This window comes from Protopterus annectens, chromosome 7.part0 (genome assembly GCF_019279795.1).
Source record: "Protopterus annectens isolate FY-2018-M chromosome 7.part0, PAN1.0, whole genome shotgun sequence".
Classification (NCBI taxonomy): Eukaryota; Metazoa; Chordata; order Ceratodontiformes; family Protopteridae; genus Protopterus; species Protopterus annectens.
This window is the reverse complement of record NC_056739.1, coordinates 1,063,571,926-1,063,585,624: the sequence shown is the minus strand read 5'-3', so window position 1 is coordinate 1,063,585,624 and position 13,699 is coordinate 1,063,571,926. Positions and strand designations below refer to the sequence as shown.

At 36.9% G+C, this 13,699-nt stretch overlaps 1 protein-coding gene across 3 annotated transcripts in view; it reads right to left on the bottom strand.

The window, feature by feature from the left end:
- FBN1 (fibrillin 1) overlaps window positions 1–13,699 on the bottom strand; it is a 4,097,759-nt gene that overhangs the window by 2,830,172 nt on the left and 1,253,888 nt on the right. For all 3 annotated transcript variants that reach the window (XM_044077620.1, XM_044077621.1, XM_044077622.1), the window contains exon 14: window positions 10,294–10,419. In XM_044077620.1, coding sequence (XP_043933555.1) covers window positions 10,294–10,419 — 126 coding nt within the window. The remainder of the gene's footprint in view (window positions 1–10,293; window positions 10,420–13,699) is intronic.

Genomic DNA, 13,699 nt, shown 5'->3' with positions numbered 1-13,699 from the left:
GAGAAGTCTGTATGAAACTGAGTACAGGGATAGGGCTTTTAGCCTATCTGTGTATGGTAGATGTTTGAGGCCCTGGAATCTCCTGGTGAGGAACCTCTGTGGTCTCATGCTGCATGTGCTTTGCAAGGTACATGCTGAAAGGGGAGTTGTACTCAATAATGTGCATTATAAGGGAAGAATACAGGGATGTTATGGCCTCCTTGTCCCTGGATGAGATACCCTTACTTAAGCGGTGGGCCATGTAGAAGGCTTTCAATACAATGGAAGCAATATGGTGGTCAAAAGTCAGGTTGCTATCAACCTGGGTGCCTAAATCCCTCATGACTGATTGCGTGCTTAGGACATTATTAATGTGATAATTTGTTGCAATGTCACTCTCCCCAAAGGGGATGATGATGCATTTTTTGGTATTCAGCTTGTGGCCATGTTTGTAGCACCAGTCATTTGTCTGATTGAGACCCTCTTGGAGGATGTCCATATCACTAGGGGTGCTGGCGATCTGAAGGATCCTTGGGATACAGGTTAAAAGAGCATGACAAAAGAAAAATGAATGTGCTTTTATCATTCTTGTATTAGGGAATGACTGGATTAAGGCCCTTAGCTTGATCTAGTAAAAAGTTTTAAAATAAAGCAAGTGAATATTATAAATATTATAATGCTTTTTTCTAGCAAATAAAGGTATGCTTAGTAGCAAGTATGCATCTGATTGTCTTGTCTCCATGGAGAAAATCTGATGAGCTATAAAGATAAGACAAAACCAGATAGCACTTAGTTGAAGCACAGGCTACACCATGTATCTTAGCATGGATAACCTTTATTTTAGGTTAACTCATGTCTATGACTGTGGTTGTAAGTTTGGCATATTTGTTCCTATTAGGAGGGTAAAACTTCAATATTTGAAGATGTGCATAGTTTTTGTGCTAGTATTAAGTTAATATTAAGTTCATATATTTTAGGGGGTATTGGTGGCGTGTTTGCTTTTTTGTTAAAGTGCTTTCAATAACAAAAAACAGTTTTGTAAGATGTGACATAGGCTCAAATGGATATGACAAGAAACAACTGTATAAAAGTTCAAACTGCCAAAATGTGTATGCATTGTAACACAAAAGCTGGAACTAGACATTTAACAAAAAAGCTGTTATACATAAAAATTGATTGTTTATAGGTTCATAGGTATTTACCAGGTTAACAACCACAAGGGCCTTTTAAGTTTAGTCACACTTCCCAAATCTCTGACAAATTCTGATGCTTTCTGTAATGTCCTTAAACATCAGTGATCTCACAGATAAATACAAAAAAAGAAACAGTAGTGAACTACATTAAAAAATGTACAGTTCAAGTAGCTATGCTACAGAAGACACACTTGGAAAGAACTGACCGAGTGAATTTGATAAAGAAAGTTTTTTCAGGATGGTTATTCATGGGAAAACCTGGGACAAAAGAAAAGAGGAGTACTTATATTAATTGTAAGAGAAGTTCCAACAGTGATGGATAAAAAAATGATAATGGCAAATTTGTAATACTAAGGGGCTACTGGCAAGGTAGGAGATTACACTGGCATATATTTATATTCTACCTAAAACTGCTATTATGGAGCTTAAGAAAATTCTGGGAGAAATAATCATCTTTCAGCAAGGAATATTACTTATTGGTGCTGACTGGAATTTGATTTGCAGCAGTAAAGATGTGTCTAGGGGCCCAGAAGGGAAAGTACAACAAAGGATGTTAGATTTTTGAAAAAAATTATGAAAATATTTGGCATGGACGATGTGTTCAGTACCAGGAGTTTGAAGTGAATTTACATATTACTCTCCAACATACAAAAAAATGGGCTATGCTAGACAGAATTTACATTTCACAGGAACATGTGCATTTAACTGAAGGTCTTGATACACACCCAATAACTATAGCAAATCATGCACCAATAATAACTAGAATAAAAACTCAAGAAAATGAAATAAAAATAAGACATTGGTGCTTTTCCAACTATCTGCTGAAAAGAGAGGAATTTAAAGATTGTGTAGTGGAAATTATTCAGGTGCTATTAGAGAAGATCAACATTTCTTCTTTAAATATAGCTAGGGAGTGGAATAAAATTAAAGTGGAGTTTAAAAATAGGTTGGAAATAAAAGAAAGGGAGATATGGTTAAGAATTAACAAGAATTATCTACAGGGACTAACAAATGTTAAAGTACTGTAGAATAGGGGAATCTCACAGAACAAGAAGAAAACAGCAGAATGCTAAACAGAAAGTAAGGGATTACCTCAATAATATGAATGAGTTTAGAAAGACTGCTGTTAATCAACTGTTTTTTTTTTTTTATAATAACTCAACAGCACAAAAACTTTTAGCACAATGACTCGGACAATAGAAAGTAGAAAGGGCTGTTGTCAAGCTTAAGGAGCCTATAACAAGGAAGATAAGAGATCCTATAGATGTATTAGAAATATTTTGGAAGTTCTATGAAAACTGGCAAAGTAGCCAAGGTATTGGGAGCAAAAAACTAGAGAGGGAAATGTAATAGAATGGGAAAAGGCCAAAAATATATTTGGACTGCAGGTTAGAGATTACCTTGCCTATCACAAATTGATATCAGAGTATAGGCAAAGAGAAGGAAATAGGGGAGTCCTAAACAAAAAACTAGCACTGGTGGAGTGTTTAGTAGAATCTAGAATAGAAGCTGCAATTAAAAAAAGGAATAATTAGTAGAACATATAAAATATCACATGATAACTGTAAGAATCACTCAAAGGAGGTTAGAAAGGATTGGGTGTAGAGACTAGATAAGCAATTCACAAAAAAAGCAATGGGGAATATATGTATGTCTCACAAATATACAACAAAATGTAGAAGATTTAGGATTTTTGCTTGGAAATGTTTACATAGATATTTTTATAGCCCAAGTAAACTCCAGAGAATTTTTCCTCAGGTATACAGTAAATATTGGAGGTGTGTTGGGGAAGAAAGAGGTAACTGGGGACATATTTTCTGGGTGTGTAATGTGTTGGCAGACTTTAAAGATTCCCTGCAGACTACTCTATCTGAGATACTGGGTGAGCAAATTGGTGTAACTAGGGAAATATTTTTTTCTGAGCTATGATAGGGAATCAGAATTCCTTAGACATATTAAGGTCTTGCTGAGTCTAACTAAAGTGGCTGCCAAAACAGCAGCAGTAGAAAATGGAAATCAAAGTCTACACCAACTGTACTAGAAGTAGTGAATATAGTCATCATCATCATCATCTTCTTTCAGCTATACCCGTTAGGGGTCGCCACAGCGGATCACCTGTTTCCATTTCTTCCTGTCCTCTGCATCTTGCTCTGTCACACCAACCACCTGCATGTGAGCTCTACCACCGCATAAGGAGAAGATACCTTTTTCTAGACCTAATGGAGAAGATGTGATTACTCATGTCAGTTTAACTGATCTGGAACCTTCCATTCATAACCCTGTTATTCTTAACTCATCAGCACCAACCTCTAATTTTGTAATATCTGAAACAGATTCAAGAGAAGCGTCTAGTAGTACAGCCACTATGGGTGCAGAAACCGGCAACAGGAATGCTCTCCTAGCCCCCAATCTAGCAACTAGACCGAAAGAAGGGGCAATGCATGCACCGATAAATTGGCCCTTGCCGTATTTTTCCAAATTCAACCATCTCAGAACTCAAAGAACACAGAGTCAAGAACGGGAAAAGAAGAAGCTCACACTTTAATTGGATCTGAACCAAGTTTAGTAGTGAATCTTTCTAATAAGAGTTTGAGCCCTGATATGATTTCCTTGTTAGACAAGGGCCTGAGTTTTATTCCAGCCTTACCGTCTGATATTAGTGAATTTGTGCTGGATATCAGAATGTTTTGCAGGAACCTTGCATTAAAATGTATTTTTTGACGAGCTAATGACAGTAGACGGCTACCTTATACAAAATTGAGTAGCTTTGTTCTCCCTAATCCTCCACCAGTGGAGATGTTCTTGAGATTATGTGAAGATGAACTCTTCAAACTAAGGGGTAATACAACCAAAGGACAAGGACGTTTCTTCAATTTAACTACTAATGAGAATGAAATGCTGAAGCAGCTAAAGGAGATGGACAGCTTGGTCATCAAGCCTGCTGATAAGGGAGGATGTATAGTAGTGATGGAAGCTGTATGGTACAGGCATAAAATGCTCTCTATGCTGGATGATGAAAGAACGTATAAGAGATTAAGTTGCAGTGAAGCTACGACTAAGGTAGATCTTTTTCGTAGCCATCTATATGATCTATTGATAGAGGCAAATATCTCACAAGAAGTATATGAGTTCTTTGATTGCCCTAAACCTATGTTTCCATACATCAGCGGACTCCCCAAAATTCACAAGGATCCAATTGACCTTCCCCTACGTCCCATAGTTTCTGGTAGGGGGTGGGTAACTGAACCTGTTTCCATGTACGTGGAGAATGAATTAAAGAAGGCCCTGCCACTAGCAGGAACTGTACTGAAGGACTCAGGAGATTTTCTGGAAAAACTCTTTTTAGTTACTAAGGACCTCAAGAAATATGAAGATTTGTTACTAGTGACAATGGACATCAAGAGTTTGTTTACGGTGATTCCGAATGACTATGGTCTACAGGCAATAAGATCTTTCCTAGCAAGGAGCAGTATGGAAGTAGAACCAATATGTTCCTTGCTGGAACTTGTATTGGAAAATAACATCTTTATGTATGGGGATTCTTTCTATTTGCAGACATGGGGTGTGGCTATGGGCATCCCATGTGCAAATAGTTACTCTAATTTGGCTCTGGCTGAGTGGGAACATAATGAACTGATACACTGCACTTGGAAACAATATCTAGTGTACTACGGCCGTTTTGTGGATGATGTCTTTATCCTTTGGAGAGGCAGCTCTACACAATTGGACCTTTTTGTCAACTTTATCAACGAGAGCACTGATTTTCTAGAGTTTGTGTTTATACATTCTTCGGAGACCATAGAATTTCTGGATGTAAAGATTCATCTGCATCCTGATAGAGGTATCAGTACAGGAATTCATAAAAAAGAAACCTGGAGAAATCATTATCTGCATAGGGGGAGTATGCAACCGGAACATATTTTTGATAACATCTTTGAGAATCAGATCTTAAGAACCTCAAGATTATGTACTGAGAACGAAGACTTTGTAGCAGAACAGAGAAATATTGCGACACATTTAAGTAAAAGATCCTATAAAAAAAAAGAATCTAAGATTGAAGCATGATCCACAGGAATTAAGGAGAGGAAAGGGACGTCCCTACTTCTCTGAACCCACATCAAGTCATCATGAGAGCTTGGATCCTAAAACTCAATCACAGCAACTTAAATGTTTGTTAACATACACTGCTGACAATAAGCAAATATGTGAAGTTATTAGGACGTTTTGGCCGGTATTGACAACTGATGACAAAATAAGAGACATTATAGGTGAACAGCCCAGATTCCTATACAAGAATAAGAAGAATTTGAAACGTCTCATTTGCAACAAAGATGGATTTGAAAGAAATAGGCCCAATTCTAATAGAAAGGGCACTTTCAAGTGCTTAAGATGCAAAGCTTGCAAATCCATTGACAGCTCCAATGTTTTTGTACATCCATACTCTGGGCAACAGTACAATTTTAATGTCTATGCTGATTGTACTAGTTCCCACATCATATACTTAGCAACTTGCTGCCAATGTAGTGCTTTCTATGTTGGCAAAACAGATCAACATCTTAAGGAACGTATCCTCAGACATTTGAGGGATATCAAACAGAAAGATCCCAATAATGCCTTAGCAGCCCACGTAGCACAGTATCCTTCTCATTACTTTGTATTTAAGGCCATAGAGGCAGTCTGTCAGACCACAAGAGGAGGTGATGTTCATAATCGCACAGAGCTAAGGGAAACATGCTGGATAATTAATTTAAGAGCAAACAGATCACCAGGCTTGAATACTATTGTGCCTTTAAAACCTGCACTTAAAAATAGAAGGAATATGATTAGCAAGTTTACTTGAATGTTGCTTCATTCATATAATGTATTCACATCCATAGCTATTAGTTTTCTCATATACAATCCTATAGTAAAGAGAAGCACTGCCCCTTTAATTACAATGAAGGAAATTATACCTCTCTGCTAGCTGGCCTCCTTTTGGTTTACAACAAGGGAGTGTCAGAGAACTAAATGAGGAATGGCTGTGATGCCTTATAAATACAAAAGCTGAACAGTCCTTTTTATACGATCTGAGGAAGGCTTATTTGCCGAAAGCACTTATCGGAAGACTGAGGACTGCTTATTTTATGTTATATTCTTTTCATTAAAGTTTTGATTTTACTATTAAGTTTTACTGCCGTGGTGGACATCAGGAATTTTTAGTAGTGTTTGCCATATAACATAGCTGGTCTCACTACCCTCTTGTAGACCTTCCCTTTCACTCTTACAGGTACTCGTCTGTCACAAATCACTCCTGACACTCTTCTCCACCCACTCCATCCTGCCTGTACTCTCTTCTTCACCTCTCTTCCACACTCACCGTTACTCTGAAATATTGAACCCAAGTATTTAAACTCATCCACCTTCGCCACCTCTACTCCTTGCATCCTCACCATTCCTCTATCCTCCCTCTCATTCACATACATATATTCTGTCTTTGTCCTGCTGACCTTCATTCCTCTTCTCTCTAGAACATATCTCCAACTCTCCAGGGTCTCCTCCACCTGTTCCCTACTCTCACTACAGATCACAATGTCATCTGCAAACATCATAGTCCTAGTAACAGAGATAAAATAACTGGAATTGTGATCTTTAAAAAAGGGTTAGAGCAAATTACATAGGAAAAAAGGGGAACTGAAGAACAATACTGACAGGGGAGGAATGAGGTTTAAAAGAAGACAGGATTTGAATGAGTTATGTAATGTTTGCTGACAATGCTCGGGTATATTATAAGTGATATAGAATGTTTGCAACTAGAATTGTGTCAATATGGTTTGTGATGCACAATGTTTGCAGCTATGATTATGTCAATATGGTTTGTTTTCATTTATGTATTATTGCCTATGTTATAAGTGATAATTTTTAAAGATGTTTCTTGTTTAAAAAAATATTTGAGCTGACCGTGGGCATCAAGTGTGCAAAACCCTTTATCCATTTTTGGACTTGGAACAAAGGTAGAGACAGATGAATAGCTTGAATGATTTGCTGTCAAAGGCACTTTATTTTTATGGAAAATGACATGAGGTTGGGTCACCATAAATGCTTGTAACTCAGATACTCTCCTTGCAGAAGTCAGAATAATGAGGAACACTGTTTTCCAAGTTGGTGAGCTGGTTCAAATGGAAAAATAAAGCGTTTTTCCTGGAACAAAACTTGAGATACAAAGAAGAAGCCCCCAGTTTCCCAGGAGGACAGAAATGTAGAACTCCTTTAAAACTTGTGCTTGGAAAAACATGGTTGGGGATATGGGAATTCAAGTAGAAATGTTGGAAAGGTTAATTTTGACAGGCGGTTTAAAAAGGCCAAAGGATAGTACCTCACTAAGATAATGGAGAACTAGAGGCATCCAGACTTTAAAATGGTCCCAATTCTTACAATGGCACCAACTAGAAAATCTTTTCCACTTCCCCATATATAATTTTTTAGTAGCAGGTTTCTTAGCTGCCTTCAATACCTATGGCATATCTTCATAAAATAGGTGCCTAAAAGGTATTAAAACTCCATCATCCAGACAGTCTTTTGAAGAAGCTGTAGACTAGGGTGTATCAAACAACCCCATGGATGACAAACTCCATCCTGTGTGGAAGTTTGTGGTAACTGCTTTTGGCCAATTTGAGAAGAAGGGGAAATCATAGTTATTTCTGAGGAGTTGTTCTGAATCCTTAGAATAACCATGGTTATGAGTGGAATGGGTGGAAAGACATACAGGAACACTTCTGTCCATGGGAATGAAAACGCATCATTCAAGTCTGCTTGCAAGGAAACCTAGAGCATAAGTTATTTAACTGTTTGCTGTGACTGGAAGAAAACAGATCTTGAACTTTGCTTCAATGTGGAGATTCAGAAAAAAAAGATCTAGAACTGGTCTCCAGGTATGCTTCTTTCTTTGGCACTTAAAAGAGTCTTGAATAAAATCTTTCCCTTTCTGTTCTGTAGAGTTTTTTTCGATGAACCCTAGAGACAACATATTTTCCAGGACTGGGGACTTGTTTGGCACATTAAAGGGAATACCCTGAAAAGGAGAAAGATACTCACACTGCCAACTGTACCCTTTCAGAATGATTTTCAAGAGCCACCTGTTTGAAGTTATCTGGTGCAACTGAGGTAAATGAACGCCTAGATTTAGAGAAAGCATTACAGACTTATCAGGGTAGAAAGAGGAGAACAACTGATTAACCCATACAGCTTAGGACACTTTAAAAGTGATCTAATGATGAACATATTCAGAAAATACTTGATAAAAAGTGGCCCCTTTTCTGTATTTTCCAATACATTTTCTGATGTTAATGTCATATAAATCAAAGACCCGGTAACCAAGTTCTCTACCACCCTCTTCGTCTACCCTGCACAATAAGGACATTGCTGAAAGGCACTCTCACTTTTGTCATAGATGTACGTGTGTCTTACCAATGCTATTATCGCCATTCACACTAACAATTCCTTAAGCAGTGGTTAAATACTAAAACAAGCATATATACATATGCAAGACACCTCTTCTTGCAGATAACTCTGTTCACGTATAAGACCCATAGCAGGTTCTCAGATAACTTCATTTACAAGAACCACAGCAGGTTTTCACGACTCAGACATACAGCTGTCCACTCAACACTAGTAGTAAAGTTTCTAGTATGGCATCAGCTGTAGGTATGGAAGAAAGTTTTGCCATTTAGCTGACTATAGAAAGTGGATCAAGGTTGTCAGCAAAATTCGTAGCTACTTTTTGATTTTTGTACCAGCTCCTATCAAAATTTGACCATATGCCCACTGTAAGCATAACTCCTCATTAAAATATTTCATCAGTAAAGTTTTTTATTATTAAAATATATATAGCATTTGTATATATATATATATATATATATATATATATATATATATATATATATATATATATATATATGTGTGTGTGTGTGTGTGTATCTATATATCTATCTTTCTCTCTCAGAAGTGCAAAATTCAAAATCTCGCACATCGGAGATTTTGAATTAGCGTTGCTACTCCACACACACATACACATACACACACACACACACACACACACACACACACACACACACACACACACACACACACACACACACACACACACACCTTCCTCCTCACACACAAACACAAGCTGTCTACTACATAAAAACAGAGGGGCAAGCCCACCTGCACCCCCACCCCAACCCCTCCCCCCAGTTAAATATTCTAACTCCGAGGTTGCACTACATACAAACACACACAAAACACTACCACACAAGCTACATTCTCCTCGCACATGCACATCACAGCAACAAAACACACTAACACACACCACAGCCCCTGCTCAAAACCCTTAACAAATAAACACTTACCTGAATCCACAACCACAGAGAAACACTGGAAGCATTAATTCAAAATCTCCGGTGTGCAAGGTTTTGAATTTCACGCTTCTGAGGTTTCGTTGTTTTCAGGATTCAACTTTATGAGTTTGAAATACTGAATTTCGATATTTCAGTATTTCGAGCTTCTAAAGTGAATCCATATTTTATATATATATATATATATATATATATATAAATATATATATATATAAAATACACACACACACACATATATATATATATATATATATATATATATATATACACACACACACACACACACACACACACACATATATATATATATACATATATATATATATATATATATATATATATATACACATATGTGTTGATGTGGAATCCCAGCCCATCCAACACAAGTCCACAGAGAAGACTGATGCAATTAGGAACTACATATTAGAAAACTTCTTTCTTCTGTAGCCTTCAGTCTTACTGGAACAATAGCTGTCTGTGTTATACAAGTCTGTTTCACTATATCAGTGAGAGAATCTTCCACAAGTTAAGTCGATCTTGATTAATGCTGTATTGCTCAGATATTATCATCATATAAGACAGGACATAGGTGGTGCTTCTTACCTATCAAGAATCTAATGAATCAAAAGAACACTACAGCCAAAATAACAAAAATAAAATAAAATGTACAGTTCTAAAATTAATAGTATGGCAGTTCAGAAGTACACCTATCAGGATTATTAATTTAATTATACATAGAACATTACCTTCACAATTTCTTTGGTCAATTGTCACTTGGAATCCAGCATTGCAAACACAGTTGAAACTTCCAGGTATGTTAATACAGCGACCATTATTGCATATTCGTCCATTCTGAACACATTCATCGATATCTAACATAAAGCAACATAAATTAATTTCTTGAAGAAATGCTTTTGGTGCTGTTACTGTGTCTTCTACACTTTGCCTCGAATTCTGAAACCATACAAAACTCTTTTGTTAACAATGCAGTAACTAAAGGCAAAAAAACAATAATAGGAAGGGTATCAAAGGAATAATCTAAACGCCTATTTTTTCCATGTTTAAACAGTTTTATGAAAACCCAGATTGTGTCAATCTTGTGTATGAAGTAGAACAAACATTTATAGATCTGAGAGAGTAAAACAGCTATGGAATAAATACTATTAGACTCTGGACTTGAAAACTTACACAGGAAAGTCTAGTTCTGAGTTTCATTGGATAAACAAGAACTACATGTATGGCATTGTTTCATGTTAAACAGAATAGTGCTTCACAAAAGATTGAGCCAATGGAACTTTAACTTTTATCTTCCTTTTCTTTGGTTTTTTTTTTTATAAAGAACAGCTTTATAGTCACCTCCACCCATTAATACAACACATGCTACTATAACAATAATTACAAAAAAAAATGCTCTGACATGACCACAAAAGCCTCAACTGCTTTCTAAGATATCTTTAGTTATTTTGCAATGCTCCTTCCTTATTACATACTATCTTAGAATGGCTTCATAAAACACCATGGTACAAAAGGAAACACATTATCCTTGGATTATCCTACGAGTGGGGTGCCAACCTCTACTAGTTACTACAGCTTCAATTTTCAGAAATTCCACTTACTCCTCAATTTTATAGATCCACCCCTTTTAATAGATCTGTTCAAAAGTCTTAAGAGACTACCAAATGTACAGTACTTCAAAGATCTTTGGAACAGACCTAATCTTTCAGTTTCTGGTTATTGTTTTTTTTTTAATTTTTTATTTATTTATTTATTTTTTTTTTTGCTACCAACATCAGGAAGCTAAAGAGGTCTCTCTATGATAGGGATCCAGAGATAGCAAGCCTTGGGATCCAGCTTACAAATACACCACCCTGGTAACATGGACCTATTTAACCCATAACTAGTGCACTAACGCCACAAGTTCACTCTTAAAGCTTGAAAGTATTCATAATTCCAAAAATATGATCCCACATGCCCCTTATGCCATTATAATGTTTCCAACAACACTATGAGCTGCTGGGAAATATTCTTGCTAATCTTGATGGAATATAAAATATTTGTGGAGGTATTTCTACTCCCAAAAACTAAACCACCTAGATTTTGATGCCAGTTTTGGTGTTCCATAAATTTCACTCCAGGGGATCATAGTCAAATGTCTAGTCAGGGACTGCTAACCTCCTAAAACTATCTTGTAGTATTAGGTGAACCCTACTAATTACAGCCTTCATTAAAGCATGAGGAGATCTAGCTCCAGCTAAGAGCATAATAAAGTCAAGAATATTCTTTATACCTCCTACAGTTCTGAATATTTCATTGGCTTCCACTCTCACTCTCATCAGTGGTAAACAGTTTCTGGGTGTTAGCCTGAAGACATCTTTTGTGTTCTCCCATGATTTACCATACCACTCCTAATTCTGCATCAAGAAAGCAGGTTATTTTCCAATATCCAACCAATTTCTGCTGGTCATCCCTGTTTCCTGGTGCATATATATCTGCATACCATAGCCATAAGGAACAGTCTCTCCTACCCATTGTCTTACATTCCTAGAACTCAGACATTTCACCACCACCTGGCATGTGAAGTATTGTGCTACCTGATCTTTGTCTTGATTTGCAACTACTTCCAAAAACCTGTCCTGTATGGTTCCTGCCTTTAATCCTCTTTTGTTAGCTCAACTGATTTCCATTTAGGAAAACAGTTATCCATTTGCACAGTACCATAAAAATAACTTTTTAACATTGGAAGGGCCAATCCCTTCTGATGATGTGGCAGGACTCATTTCTCCCAGCTGAGTATGGGTGATTTATCTCCCATATCAATTTTTCAAGTTTCTTGTCAATATCTCACTCTATGTGGACTTGTATGATACATAAAATAGCATTGTCCAATATTTGTAATTGTGGGGACCAAGATCATCTTAATTAATAGTATCTTATTATCTAGATCAACTGCAAGAAACAGATAATCCCTAATTTTTTCATAATCTTGTTTTTTTTTCCTCACAGGTATATCTTGCTACTACTTCTAGTTGCTCTAATAAATATATTCCCAAAAATTTAATTTTGTCATGGCAGAACAGGAATAGACATTCTTGGACCAAATCACATACTGGCCTAGTATTTCACAAGAACTGCTTTAATTTTCCCTTGTTCATTTTATAGCCCAAAAAAGCTTAGATAGCTACAAAATAAACTACACAACCTGGCAAATCCCTCACAGGGTTAGAAACAAACAATATTATGAAATCTGCGATCAGAGCTACATTTTGTGGATAACCTCTCAAAACTTAACCCTGGATTGTAGGCTCCCTAATTTTACTGGCTGATGGCTCCAGATAATGGACAAGCAAGAAAAGGGGGAGGGGCAGTGGGCACCTTGTCCTCTGCCTCTGTTTAGTGTCAGAGTGGTTGAAGGCCAACTCCCTAATTTTATTCTTGTTAAATCCTTATAGTAAAGTCCCTCCAACAGTTTTATAACACAGTCTGGGAACCAAAAGACCCCAGGGTATACCAGAGATAAAGACAACATACTCTGTCAACTGCTTTCTCTACATCCAATCAGGCAACTATGAGGGATTTACCCAAAATCTCCACAGGCCGCTGGACCAGTTACTCTGTTAATATTATTGAATGTTTGACAAATGTCAGTAAAGCCTCACTAAGCATTATTTATGAGACTAGGCAGCACATATGTTAGCCTCTTGGCCAACAACAAAGTAAAAACTTTATCATCATTGTTAAGGACCGAAATAAGTCTGTATGCTGAGAGATCTGAGGGATCTTTCCCCTCCTTGAAGAATCACTGAAAAATATCACCTTTTTTCATGATGGGGGCTACACTCTTCCCTTAAGACCTCATTAAATGACCCCCACCACAATCTGACAAGGTATTGCCCCATAGCTTACAAACATCCTTGGTGCACCATTTCCACCCTGGGCCTTTCCGGTTGTTTGACTGGTGATGAATGCTTCAAGTTCCTTTAACTCTATGTGCTGCATCAACCCCTGCACCTCCTCCTCGTTCAATTGGGATAATCAGATATCTTCCATAAATTCATTCAATACATCCTACCATTTTTCTTATTTTACTCATTTTGGTTTAATTTAGGAAGAAAACAATGAACACTGTCTTTATGGATGGTCCATATAAAATTT